At 42.4% G+C, this 14,431-nt stretch overlaps 1 protein-coding gene across 3 annotated transcripts in view; it reads right to left on the bottom strand.

The window, feature by feature from the left end:
* LOC119652354 overlaps positions 1 to 10,550 on the bottom strand; it is a 42,046-nt gene extending 31,496 nt beyond the window's left edge. Inside the window, exons 1-4 of one of the 3 annotated variants that reach the window (XR_005249533.1) lie at positions 10,172 to 10,550; positions 10,034 to 10,119; positions 9,903 to 9,974; positions 8,517 to 9,844 (exon numbers count right to left, since the gene is read on the bottom strand). Coding sequence is in view for 2 of the 3 variants with exons in the window: in XM_038056434.1 (XP_037912362.1) it covers positions 9,628 to 9,832 (205 nt within the window). In the remaining variant the exon portion in view is untranslated. Of the gene's footprint in view, positions 1 to 8,516; positions 9,845 to 9,902 lie in introns of those variants that run through there. The other 2 variants (XM_038056434.1, XM_038056436.1) reach the window with 2 other exon arrangements.
* Between the last annotated feature and the right edge of the window lie 3,881 nt (positions 10,551 to 14,431).

Here is a 14,431-nt window from a genome sequence, read left to right as displayed (position 1 = left end):
ATAACGGACTGCGGATTATTCAATTAGCAGGGTCACACGAAATGGTTATTGGAAGTACCTGGTTTGCGCGGAAAGCGGTCCACAAACATACATGGGCCTCTCCAGACGGGACCACTTTCAACCAAATTGACCACGTGTTGATCGAACGCCGCCACCTTGATGAATGTCAGAACATATAGGGGGGTCAATATAGACTCGGATCACTATCTCGTTGGCATGGTGCTCCGAGCTCGAATTACAATACCACCTGGAATCCCCTCTGACAATCAGGTGAGAGTGAACACTGCAGCCATCCACAACACAACCCTCCGCGACACCTATAAGAGGGAAATGAATGCCGCAATAACTGCAGTCAACAGAGGACCTGGAGATGAAGCATCAACAAATAATCTTCACAATCACCTGAAGAACATTATCATGGATACGGCCACAAACATACTTGGCCCCAGTCGCAAAGGGAGTCGGAACGGCTGATTTGACGGTGAATGTAAGTTAGCAACGGAACGGAAGAATGCTGCATACCGAGTAATATTGCATTCTCAAAGAACTCGGGCACGCGCAGACACTTATCGCGAGCTCCGGGGAACGGAGAAGCGAGCACTGCAGTGTACAGACGGAAAAAGGAAGCCTGGGAGAACCAACAGGTCTGTGAACTCGAAAAGTACAGGGAGCAATTGCACCAGGCGTACAAGTTTTATTAACAAGTCGGCACGATGAAGTCTTACACACCTCGATGCTCATCTTGAGACAATCTGATGTCCGACAAAATGGGCTGAGTAATGTTGCATTCTCAAAGAACGCGGGCACGCGCAGAGATTTATCGCGAACTCCGTCGAGTGGAGAAGCGACAACAAGTCTGTGAGCTAGAAAAGTACAGGGAGCAATCGCACCAGGCGCGGAAGTTTTACCAACAAGTCAGCAAGATGAAGCCTTATAAACCTCGATGCTCATCCTGCCGAGACAAAGAGGAAAATCTGATTTGCGACAGAGTGGGCATATTAGAGCGATGGGTTGAGTACTTTGATGAACTACTGAACAACCAGAACATCGGCGAGTTGGAGGTCCCGCCAACTGAAGACGACGAACAAATACTGCCACCACCAAGTTTAGGAGAAACAGTCCCTGCAATTCATCGGCTAAAAAATCATAAGTCGCCAGGAGCCGATGGAATTACAGCCGAATTGGTTAAATATGGAGGCGATCAGTTACACCAAGTGGTTCATCAACTTGTGCTCAAGGTGTGGGACAGCGAATCAATGCCTGACGATTGACAACGAGGCATTATCTGTCTCATACATAAAAAGGGAGATATCACACAGTGCAGCAATTACAGAGGTATCACGTTGCTGAGTACCATCTATAAGATATTCTCCACTATCTTGCTAGGCCGGATAGCCCCATACGCCCAGAACATCATTGGCCCATACCAAAGAGGCTTCACTCCAGGCAAATCAGCAACAGATCAGATTTTCTGTCTGCGGCAAGCGATGGAAAAACTGTTGGAATATGGACAACAGTTGCACCATCTGTTCATCGACTTTAAAGTCGCCTTTGATTGCATAGCCAGGGTGAAACTGTACACGGCCATCAGAGAATTCGGTATCCCGACGAAATTAATAAGACTGACTAGCCTGACCCTGACCAATGTGCGAGGCCAGATAAAAGCAGCAGGATCACTCTCAAGATCATTCGACATCAACAACGGTCTACGACAAGGGGATGCCCTATCATGCGTCCTCTTTAACCTGGCCCTCGAGAAAGTGATCCATGATACTGAGGTAAATGCAAGAGGTACGATCCTCTTCAAGTCCACCCAACTACTGGCCTATGCTGACGATATCGACATCATGGAAGAACCACCCGAAACGTACAAACTGCCTTCATCCAGATCGAGCAGGCGGCCATTGGGCTGCACATCAATGAAAGCAAGACAAAATATGTGGTGGCAACGTCAGCACCGAAGACGAATCAACCAACAGCATCAAACCGTACTGGTCAAACACGAAGAAGAATAAGGATAGGAGAATACAACTTTGAGACCGTTGACAATTTCTCCTATCTAGGGTCGAAAATCACAACCGATAACGGCTACGATGATGAAATCCGCGCACGGTTGTTGTCAGCCAACAGAGCCTATTTCAGCTTATAAAGACTGCTCCGCTTGGAACGTCTCACCATAGGGTCAAAACTCTTACTGTATAAGACTATGATCTTGCCAGTCCTCATGTGTTCCTCGGAAACTTGGGTTCTTAGCAAGAAGAATTGCGAACTCTTGGCCGCGTTCGAGAGAAGAATCCTCCGAAGAATTTTTGGCCCCCTACATGAGCATGGACGATTCCGCAGCCTACACAATGACGAAATCTATGAGCGATACCATGACCGTCCGGTTGTGGATAAAATCCGGCTCAATAGGTTACGGTGGGCGGGTCACTTAATCCGTATGGATGACGATGATCCCACCCCGAAAGTCTATAAGAGCAATATCTATGGTAGAAAAAGAAGACAAGGCAGACCCTGCCTAAGATGGAGCGTTGGCGTAGGTCAGGACGCCAGACAGCTTTTAGGGATATCGAATTGGTCGACCTCGGCGCAAAACCGAAATGTCTGGAGTTCCTTATTAAGGCAGGCCTAGACCGGATACCGGTTTTTGCGCCGTTGATGATGATGTTAACGACTATTTTATTAAAGTGATCGCAACACTTGTCATTATGGCGAACTAAAATTTCCATTGGTTGACATCAAGTCTTTTTCCGATGTGTAAATTAAAAAAATTAGTATAATTCTGAAATTTAATTTATTGAAGGTGGTAAAATCCTATTTTTTAATCAATTTCCTTAGTTCTAGTTGGGGATTAATTACATGTGTTCCAAACAAAACTACATTTATACTTTGTTCCTCGGGTTGACGGTTTGGTCAAAAACGCCGGAGAATTTGGAGCAAGTCTCAAAACAGAGGAACGTCTACATCAAATACGACCCTGTGTATAACAACAACAATCGGATAATTTTTTTATTTTGGTTTCATTCGTTATATCCAAAATAAACAAAAACGCAAATCAATATGTTGTTTCATTCCTGAGAATTCGCAATTTTAAAATCACTACTAATTGCTTTCTGAGTATAGAAAGTCATAAGCGGTCGTGGACGAGCTCGATGAAACATCGCTCAGTTCGCTTGCGGGTGTTTGCTGCGCACTTCCAAATGAGCATTGCGACTTAAATGCCATGACATGTTGAAAATCCTTTTAGGGAGCTCGCTCAATTAATTGCAGGAGTAAGTTTTCTCCCAGAGAAGTGTTAAATTGACACTTTGACCCGAAATAGATGAATCGTCGCAAGTTAAGGGATGTCGAACAAACGACGTTATAATAGCTGCGTGTCGTTGGTGCCTCGCTAAGGCCACGGCGACGGGCGCGCTGTGTGTCGTTTTCATTTGGGTATTTTAATTATGTAGGAAATACTTTATATAATTGCATGTAATACGATTTGATGGAAAATTTTCTTTCTTAGCTGATTTGGCATTTTGTCTCAATGTTTTGAAGCACCAACACGAAGTGCAATTGGCAACCGACGAATAATAATCGCGGGCAGATGCAAACGTCAAGGGACACTTCGCGAGCCTGTTTTAAATTCTCGACCTAGCGGCGACGACCGGTTACTATAATCCGTTTGTATCCAATCTGTAACTATCAGCACTTAAGTTTATTGCACATCCTTTCGAACTGTGTTGATGACGTTATTGCACATCCTTTCGAACTGCTTTGTATTCAGCCGCATTACATGTGTTGATGACGTGATCGCGGCATTCTCAGGCTTTTTGTACACATGTGGTCGATAGTGGTGACATTTTAGTTTCGTACTAAATTTTATTAATACGTTTTTTACTTAACCATAAGCCTTATAGCTAGTAATTTAAAACTATTTTAATGACTGCAAACGAACGACAAGTCTAACAATTCGTAATTCAAGCTGCACCTGTCACCGCGGAAAAGTTAGAGGCCGAATCGGCAATTATTTTTCTCCTGTCATTCTGCCTCCAACTCATGGCACTCTTCTCGCCCGCCCGCACACCTGTGGCGAGTTCTAAAACATTCGCAGCATTCGAAATAAGTTTCGCCATTAGCTTCGAAACCGTCCTCGTGTTACGCGATATCATTGATTACTTTAAGTTTCTTCAATAAAATATCTTTTCCATTTATTTTATTATTTATTTTCAAATTCTTAAGTTCATCTCAAACAGTTTGACTATGTTTGCCAATGATGTATTCTTCAAATTTTAACTGTATATGATTATGATTTGGTAAAGATTTCCCAAGAAATAATGGCAGTATTACAATATTGATATAGTAGGAATCTTAATTGCAAAAAGGTACATAATTCTTGATATTGAACAGGGTAAGTGCTACACTGCCTTCTAATTACTCTCAATTGTTTATGTTTATATCATTTTTAATATATTCTGTGATATCAAATTTAGTTTAGAAGACGTGATATTGTCCTGTATGATTTGTATTTCATTTAATTTAATCTATGCTACTCAATTACTACACTTGCTAATTATCTCTGTTCGTTTTGGATTGTCTCTATAATATCACTACTTTCGTTTTGAATTTTTCGTTTAGTTGGATTTGAACATTTAGAATTACAATAGTGTTGTGATCGTTGGAATCAACAACCATCATATTGGCATATGTCTAACGGCTTGGCTGTCGTTTTCGTCCGTTACTACCAACCACTATTTGAGTATCTGTGTCATTAATTAATGTCCGTTTATTTCTGCGTTTAACTTATCAAGGTAGGGTGAAGGCACGTCACCTATATACTGGCCAGCATTAATAACAGGTTGTCAATTTCCCGGAATCGATAGTTTACTTTTTATCTCTTTTTACCAGCGTAAGTGGGTAGGTCTTCATCAAATTTTTCTTCTCTATAGCGGGGTACTGTTTTATGTCTCTTAGCTTTATAGTGCTTAAGGGGTATTATTTCTCGTTCTTCTAAATAGCTCTCACGATTTTGATTTAATTTGAAGATCGCTTTGACTCTCGTTTCCAATAGTCGGTTATGTGTTATTTCTCCTCCTCGGAGACCACCTCGTCGTGGTGGGGGAGCCTGTAGTAATTTACTACTACACTAAGGGTGTCCAAACATGAATACGGAAAGTAGGGATTTGAACTCTCTAAGTGGTAAGAAGTCGCAGATTTGATGAATCATTTCACTGCCGAGGCGTGGATTTTGGATGCTTCACCGCAGTCATGCCCCTCTATAGATAAATCTGCTTGCGGACTCAATGCAAAGCTTGCTTTTAGTGCCTACGGCGAAGCCAACCAGAAAACAAAGTGCAGAAGATCTCAATTTGGGAGAGACTAGAAATCCGACGATGGCGGATCCGTCAGCGATACTACGGCCCAAATCTACAAAGCAATTTACTCCTAGGTTTTTTTGGTTCACGAACCCGTCGTTTGGGGCATAGATAGAACACAAGCATTCAAAACGAAGGACTAACGACTTCATCCAGGGCTGAAGGAACTCATTAGACGCTGCCTCAACTGTACGCTGGAAGCAACGTGACTGAAAGAGGCAACAGGTGGAAAGCACCCCTTTAAATATTCGCAAAAACACGTCTGGGTGCGAATTATTTCCCAAGTTAAATCGCCAATAGTTTGTTGAGAATTATTATTGTGATATTGTCCTATTATAGAGGTACTGCACAGTGTCATTCAGACTTTTGCTGGTTTCATCTGGGCGGAAAATCTCGTCAGCTAACACTGGGAAGGGCTTTGTAAGGATGCTTTCGCTGTAGGCGATTATTTGTGCATCCCTTTCTTCTTAGGAGCCTTTTGATAGGCCTGAAACTATGGGTTTCGACATTTTGGAGGCACGAAATGGAGCGGCGATACCGACCTGGTCTTTGTATCCGCTTCTTCTATTGGGGCATATTCAAGGCAGATGTTGGGACATTATGACAGCCACTGAAAACAGCCGCTTCCACTTATTGCCGGCACGTTGAGAAAAGAACTGGCTGACTTGCCCTTTTGTTTGTTGATAAGAAAAACTACCCATGTAGGGTCATCTGCATTGACAGAAACCATTTACAACAATATTGGAGTTGATAATTTATGTGTTGAATGACGCTGTCAGATCTCGAACCACCAAAAAGGAAAAGGACACTGGAAGCTATAAGTACACCACTAAAAACTTGTTAAAGCAAAACAAAACAAAAAATATCACGATCCTTACAAAACGGCGGCTGGACGAAAAGTGTAATTCTAACATATGGATATATTCGGCCTAACCGGTGACATGACATGTAATAGAAATGTGGTCACGGGTATTGCTCATTTGATATATTAGCTGCGTTGACATGACATGTAGTAGAAATGTGGTTCAGGTTATTGCTTATCTGATATATTAGCTGGGTTCGCTTAGGTTACTTTTCACAGTCAGCATTTTTTTTCCAAAAATGGCTCACTTGCCCTTTTGTTTGTTGATAACAAAACTACCCATCTAGGACCATCCGCATTGACAGAAATGAATTAGCAACAAGAATGGAGTCGCCAACTTGTCAGGCCATTTGTTCTCCAATTCATTGGATTCATTTCCGTTTTATTTTCCAGATCTCTCGTCTTGATCTTGACACTTTGACACGAAATAGATGGATCGTCGCAAGTTAAAGGAAGTCGAACAAACGACGTTATAATAGCTGCGTGCCGTTGGCACCTCGCGAAGGCCAGAACCACGAGTGCGTTGTATGTCGGTTTCATTTGGGTTTTTGAATTATTTAGCAAATACCTTATATAATTGCAGGTAATATGATTTGATGGAAAATTTTCTTTCTCACCTGATTTGGCTGATATAACAGCGTTACAAGAGATGGTTTCCTGCAGAACAGCCGGTATACCATATATTATAGCGGTCATCCAGTAAACCATGTGCTCGGAGTAGGTTTCTTAGTCAGCCAAAAAATGAAACCTGCTGTTATCGGCTTTGAAAACATAAGTGAACGGCTATGCACTCTGCGCTTGCGAGACAAGTTTAAAAATATAAGCCTGATTAACGTTCACGCCCCTACAGAGGAGATTGCAGAGTCGAAGAAGGATACCTTCTACGAGGCAGTAGAACGAACCCTCGAAGCCTGTCCCAGATATGATATTAAAATCATACTTGGGGATTTTAACAGCCAAGTAGGGAAGGAGCCCGTACTCAGGCGATACGTTGGCTCCCATATCTTACACGAAAAAACAAATGATAACGGACTGCGGATTATTCAATTAGCAGGGTCACACGAAATGGTTATTGGAAGTACCTGGTTTGCGCGGAAAGCGGTCCACAAACATACATGGGCCTCTTCAGACGGGACTACGTTCAACCAAATTGACCACGTATAAGAGGGAAATGAATGCCGCAATAACTGCAGTCAACAGGGGACCTGGAGATGAAACATCAACAAATAATCTTCACAATCACCTGAAGAACGTTATCATGGATACGGCCACAAACATACTTGGCCCCAGTCGCAAAAGGAGTCGGAACGGCTGGTTTGACGATAAATGTAAGCTAGCAACGGAACCGAAGAATGCCGCATACCGAGTAATATTGCATTCTCAAAGAACGCGGGCACGGGCAGAGATTTATCGCGAACTCCGTCGAGCAGAGAAGCGACTTCACAGACAGAAAGAGGAAGCCTGGCAGAACCAACAAGTCTGTGAGCTAGAAAAGTACACGGAGCAACCGCACCAGGCGCGGAAGTTTTACCAACAAGTCAGCAGGATGGAGCCTTATACATCTCAATGCTCATCCTGCCGAGGCAAAGAAGGAAATCTGATTTCCGACAGATGAGCTACTGAACAACCAGAACATCGGCGAGTTGGAGGTCCCGCCAACTGAAGACGACGGACAAATACTGCCACCACCAAGTTTAGGAGAAACAATCCGTGCAATTCATCGGCTAAAAAATCATAAGTCGCCAGGAGCCGATGGAATTACAGCTGAATTGGTTAAATATGGAGGCGATCAGTTACACCAAGTGGTTCATCAACTTGTGCTCAAGGTATGGGACAGCGAATCAATGCCTGACGATTGGCAACGAGGCATTATCTGTCTCATACATAAAAAGGGAGATATCACACAGTGCAGCAATTACAGAGGTATCACGTTGCTGAGTACCATCTATAAGATATTCTCCACTATCTTGCTAGGCCGGATAGCCCCATACGCCCAGAACATCATTGGCCCATACCAAAGAGGCTTCACTCCAGGCAAATCAGCAACAGATCAGATTTTCTGTCTGCGGCAAGCGATGGAAAAACTGTTGGAATATGGACAACAGTTGGACCATCTGTTCATCAAACTATTTCATGAACCAATTCTCCCCAAACAAGTGGTACTATCCACCATTAAAATTTCTACCATCATGAACGGGACACCCTGTATATAACTAATTACATACATATAACTATGAACATCGAAGTCGATGGTAACAGACCAAAAGCCTGCCCGAAACAATGGTGGCTTGGGGATTTAAAAGCCCTCGCGATTGCATGCAGATCAAGCTTTTGATAGAACCAAATGGCGAAACCGATCACGACGTGCCGACCCCGCTTGTGAACGGGACAAAGGCTGAAGAAAAAGAAGAAGACATAACTATGACTAAATACAACTATAACTACGTATGACTATGACTATATGTAACTATGAATAAATATAACTATAACTAAACATATTTTAAAATTAAACCAAACAAAATTTTCAATAATACAAAAACAAAAATAACAATTACATCATTCACATCACTCGTCTTAATATATTTCTACCTCCTCATACTCTTCCTCTTCTTCATTCGGTCCACCAATATCTTCCCCCACTATCTCTATCTCCCCACAGACACTTCCAGTTTGATTGGAAAGACTGTACAGCTGCCCGATTGCTTGGAACAGTTCATGTACTCTGTCCCGCATAACCGGGTAAGCTCTCAAAAACAAATATTCAGCTAAATAACCGGCATAGTGATTCTTTTTTCCGCCATATTTAGGAATTTTTGACCGTAACTCCCTCCAATTCCTCTCGATATTTTGGGTGTCCGCACCAGATTGAGAATCAATAAAGTTTTTGGAGTGATTCACCGTCTCGTAGATGAAACCATATTCTTCAAGCCGGGAATAGGACGGCCAACAAGCCGATATAATCTTTGTTCCTTTTTCTATCCTTTCAACTATTATCGAAGGTTTCATGCGTCCTGTCCGGGACGTCAACAACAAAAATCTTTTTCGTTTCCCTCTCTACCGCCCCAAAAATCCACTGACCCTCAATAATACGGCCCCGATTATATTTCCTTTTCCCCAGTTTTGCCTCATCGATTTTAACCGTTTTTCCGACCTTATCTAATTTTTCTTTGCATGTCTTTTGGAATGCCCCTTCCAAAAGGACTTCTCGAAGGAAGTTATTCCAATCAACGATTGTATGCGAGCTTGCGTCGAATTCTTGCAATAAAAATGAAAATTTGGGAGAATTAATTGTTATGTAATACATTGTATATCTGCAAATGCGTTCGATGCTCCATTTTTAATTCTCAAAGAACGTATATTTCCTTACGCTCTGCTTAAAATTACATTTCTTTTGAAACTTCATCTTACCTTCATAAAAAGTTATCGTTTTTTGGCAACGCCAGAAAGAGTCTTTGCCAACCTTCAGGTCAGCATCGCATTTGAGGCACTTCAACTCCTTCAGAATCACTCCATGAGCCCTTAAAAATTTCATTGACTCGTTCTCAGAATTCGCGAATTTTAAAAAGAATTCCGCCTGGGACCACCTGCAGCCGTTGCATGCTACGTCTGCCATTTCTCTGTCAATCTGTGTGATAGAAGTATAATAATAAACGTTGAAGTATGTATAAAAATGAAAATCTTACACTATATCAAATTCAACCAAACTCGAAACACGCACTCAAAATTGAACTTTTTCAATTTGCTTCAAATTATTCCTGGAAATTAAAAATTCTGTTATGAAGGTTTAAAGAAGCAAAGTCGTATAGCTACTTACCACTTGCGATTATCGAAACACACTTTACGAATTATGTAGTCACAATCCTCGTGATTTACAAATTTGGTGTAAATGATTCCTAGGAACTACGAGTTCTGTTATGAAGGTTTAAAGAAGCAAAATTTTATAGTTACTTACTAGAGACCTGCATGAATACACTCAAAAACGGCTGTATTCACTGTACTAATAAATCATATTCTAATTATCGAATAAGATATACAATGAATATTGAGTATTCATTTGTCTGATTGCTGCTGAATCAAAGATTCACTCATTCGAAACAGAACCAAAATAAAACAAGCAAACTAGAGAATCGAAGAATCACAAAAAGTACTCAGGTAGTGTTTTGCGCATTTGCGAAGTTCTTGGTTTCGTTTTGAGGTATTCGAATGGGGCATCGTGAGGAGCAAATACTTTAAAATTAAATATTAGTTAACATCAATAAATTCCAAAGGTGATTGCTGGTGATTTCAATGCTTGAGCCCTAGAGTGGGGTAGTAGGGAATCAAATGCTAGGGGGCGCAGTTTATTAGAAGCTTTTGCGCAGATGGACATAGTTTTGGATCAGGCTCGGTTGTAGACCTGATCTTTGTCAGCCCTTTGCTGGCTCGTGGTATGTCCTGGTACGTCAGCGAACGCTACACCCACAGCGATCACCAGGCAATCTTCTTTGAGACATGTGTCGAGCCTCAGGGCAAAGGGCTATCATGCCCGAAACCGAAAAAGATTTCAGGCTGGTCTGCGAAATCTTTGGATGAGCGGACCTTCATAGAGGTGTGGTTAGACCAACCTGATAAAGCAGGCGCCTCTACGGAAAGAGCCGTCCATCTGGCTCAATGCATCGCCAAAGCATGTGACGCGTCCATGTCTAGATGGTGTTCATTCCCCCGTAGAAGACCAAACTACTGGTGGAATGATGAACTGACCGGTCTTCGCTCAGTCTGCCACCGAGCCAGAAGAGCTGCTCAGAGGGCGGTAGGTAGAGTCGATCAAGGGCAGAAAGAGTGCGCACACAAGGCAGCCCGCGAAACCCTCAAGCTCGCCATCCAGCGAAGCAAGAGGAAATGCTTTAAGCTCTGCTCAGAAGCGAACGTAAACCCGTGGGGGAGAGCTTATGTAATCGTGATGGGACGATTCAGAGGCCGTTCATCTCCGCAGATCACGTGTCCCAGCCTCTTGCTGAAAATCATCCAGAGGTTATTCCCGCCGCAAAAGGCGAGCACCAACACATTCCAACCACCTCTGAATGTGACGGTAATCCCGCCAGTAACCAGAGACGAGCTGCTGGAGATCTGCGGTAGAATAGGAGACAATGAAGCGCCGGGCTTGGACGGAGTACTGAATAAGGCCCTTAAGCTTGCCGTGAAATCCAGGCCAGACATGTTCGCTGAGTTGTTCGAAGCGTGCATGTCCGAGGGAATTTTTCCAGCGGCATGGAAGCGACAGAAGTTGGTACTTCTGCCTAAGCCTCCAGGTGAACCATCGTCATACCGACCCATATGTCTTTTGGATACGGTGGGGAAAATGTTAGAGCGGGTAATCTATAATAGATTACTCCCGGTTGTTGAGAGCCAAGGCGGCCTTTCAAATCGGCTAATTGCAATCTAATACGGAAATCTTTAGGGAAGGTTGGTATTCCCGCCTATCTAGCTGCTATTATCGATAGTTATTTAACTGAAAGGAGGCTCTTCCCCTTCTGGAGGAAGCCACAGAACACACACACACACAAAGAATCTCGAAGGTGCTGAGTTATACTCAAGCGAGGCAAACAGTGCTGTCAAATGTTGGTTAGAAATCTCTGGTCTGACGCTTGCGGAGGAAAAAACAGAAGCGGTACTCATCACGAAGCACCGGAAGAGAAATTACGCCTGTGTTAGAATCGGGAATCATATCATCACTTCCAAGCCGACCATCAAATACGTGGGGGTGGTGATAGACAGGAAGCTCAGCTATAAGCAACACGTACAGTATGTTTGTGATAAATCACCCACTGCTAGTATGGCCCTGGCGAGGATGATGCCGAACGTGGGAGGGCTTAGGTTGCTTATAGCCAGGGTGGTGACCTCAATCATGCTCTATGCGACCCCAGTTTGGAGCGAGGCGTTGCGGATGTCAGTTAATACTAGCAAACTGAATGCAGTCTACAGGAGGACACCTCTGAGGGTATGCTCTGCCTTTAGGACTGTCTCAGATGATGCAGCATTCGCCATTTCTGGAATAATGCCGATTGACATCTTGATGAGATGAAATGGCGAATATATACCATGCGAAGTAAATCTCTCCCTTATTACAGACGAAGAACGCTGAGAGGGAGAGATCCATAAAAAGATGGCAAGAGCGGTGGGAACGATCGGGAACGGGTCGGTGGACTCACAGGCTGATTCCTGCCATCAAGGAGTGGTTGGAGAGACGACACGGTGAGATTAATTATAATCTCACCCAGTTTTTCACGGGACATGGAGGATATCTCCAATACCTTCACAGGTTTAAATTGGAGACCTCACCCGATTGTCCAAATTGTGATGGAGTCCCAGAGGACCCAGAGCATGTATTCTTCCACTGTCCAAGATTTGTGGAAGAAAGGAGGAAAGGTGCTGGTACCAGAAAATCTGGTGGCGACAATGCTAGCACATCAAAAGAATTGGGATGCGGTCAACTCCATGATCGCATCTATTCAAAATAAATTGCGAAAGGCAGAGGAAAGGAGAAAAATGCGGTCACGTGCGCCGCGTATAGAAGAAATAGGATTAAGCTAGAGTGAGCTGACTCTGCCCCGTGATTTAATACCTTATGGTGGTTCCGCGGGGCAGGGAGGGAATCGAGGGTGGTTTTAGTGGGTAAAAATCCCACACGCTGGTGTGTCCAGACCAGTGTCTTTTGAAGATTTCCACCTCCTCAAAAAAAAAAAAGACAGACAGACAGATATATAAGATATGTATAATCAGCTAACTAATAAATTAAAAAACTGCTGCACAACAGTGGCGCGAAATGTACACTAACTAACGATTCCTACCCAGAATCAAACCGGACGGCGCGTTTTTAAGATAAACAATTCAAACGCGGTTGTTAGTATATTCATGCAGGTAGAGGTACTTACCACCTAAGACTATTCAATCCCATTTTCAAATAAACGCCCGTTTAAATTTAACAGAAATTCTGAGATGAAACACTTGGAAACACGATGCACTATTCACATTGAACACTACAGTGTAAATGTAAAGAAACAGAAGCAAATCATAACGGACATTTCCGTCAGTGTTCCTTAAGCTTTCCATTTCTTCTAATAAAATTTGTGAATAAAATTGATTTCCACCAAGTGACTATATTCTTATAAAGGAAAACCATGTTGATATTCTTTAAATTCAAGATTGTCTTCATTTTCGCATTTTATAAATCATCCTATTCATATTGGCAAAAGCGCTTTATAGGTTAAATATCCGCTTGGGTCGCTTATCTCCCATTTACAGTTAATTCCGAAACATTGCAAACATTATTAAGTGCACCTGCATAACGGATGCACAAACGAGCGAGCATCGTAGGTATTAAGGTAGCAGTAAGATAATAAAAGCAGGAGTCTAGTTGGAACTGTGAGAGGATGAAGATCAATAAAATATATTAAATTAATAACTTCAAGTGTTATTAATTTTAGTGGCGCAGTCGGTAGGATCCATGCATCGAGCAGGATCCAGTGATACGCGAAGTTACGTGCTTTAAATTCGTTCAAGAACCGGCGCAATTTTTTAGAAACAAAGTTGTTTTAACTAAAAAAATCAAGTGTCGCGATTCGTTTAATAATATAAAAAAAAAAAAAATATATTAACTAAAATAAATACAAAGCTAGGAGGCGGAGTAACAAGCATAAATCCGTCTTAAAACACATTCTGAGGCTGGTTTGGAATCCTAGCAATAAAAAAAAAAATCTAATATAAAAGTGCAGTGAAATAGACTCACCTCAAGACTCAACGTAGAGACAGACTAGCTATTTACCATCGACGCATCCTTCAAGCCGAAATGGATAACGTATTAGCGCAACGATTGATAGCAGCTTTGGAGAATTTAGCTAATTTGCAACGGCCAAATCGAGCAGAAACAATAATAAAACAAATTGCCTACATAAAAGAGTTTTCGGGAGACAGGAAGCAGCTAACGCAGTTTCTAACAACCGTTGGTGGTCATCTTAGTGCTATTGATGAGGAATCACGGGAAGAAGCCTGGCAGGTAATTAATAACATAAAAATTACAGGAGCGGCAAAGGAACTTTTGTTAAATAATCGTCCGGAAAACTGGGAGTCGGCTAGAAATTTACTCAAACAACATTTTCGACCATCTACGAACTACAAGGACCTTTCGAAAAGAATAACGCAACTCAAAGTATGTTCTATCTCCGATCTTAAATCT

Source organism: Hermetia illucens, chromosome 3 (assembly GCF_905115235.1).
Source record: "Hermetia illucens chromosome 3, iHerIll2.2.curated.20191125, whole genome shotgun sequence".
In the NCBI taxonomy this organism is placed as follows: domain Eukaryota; kingdom Metazoa; phylum Arthropoda; class Insecta; order Diptera; family Stratiomyidae; genus Hermetia; species Hermetia illucens.
The sequence above is the reverse complement of the archived record's forward strand: the minus strand, read 5'-3'. Positions and strand labels throughout refer to the sequence as shown.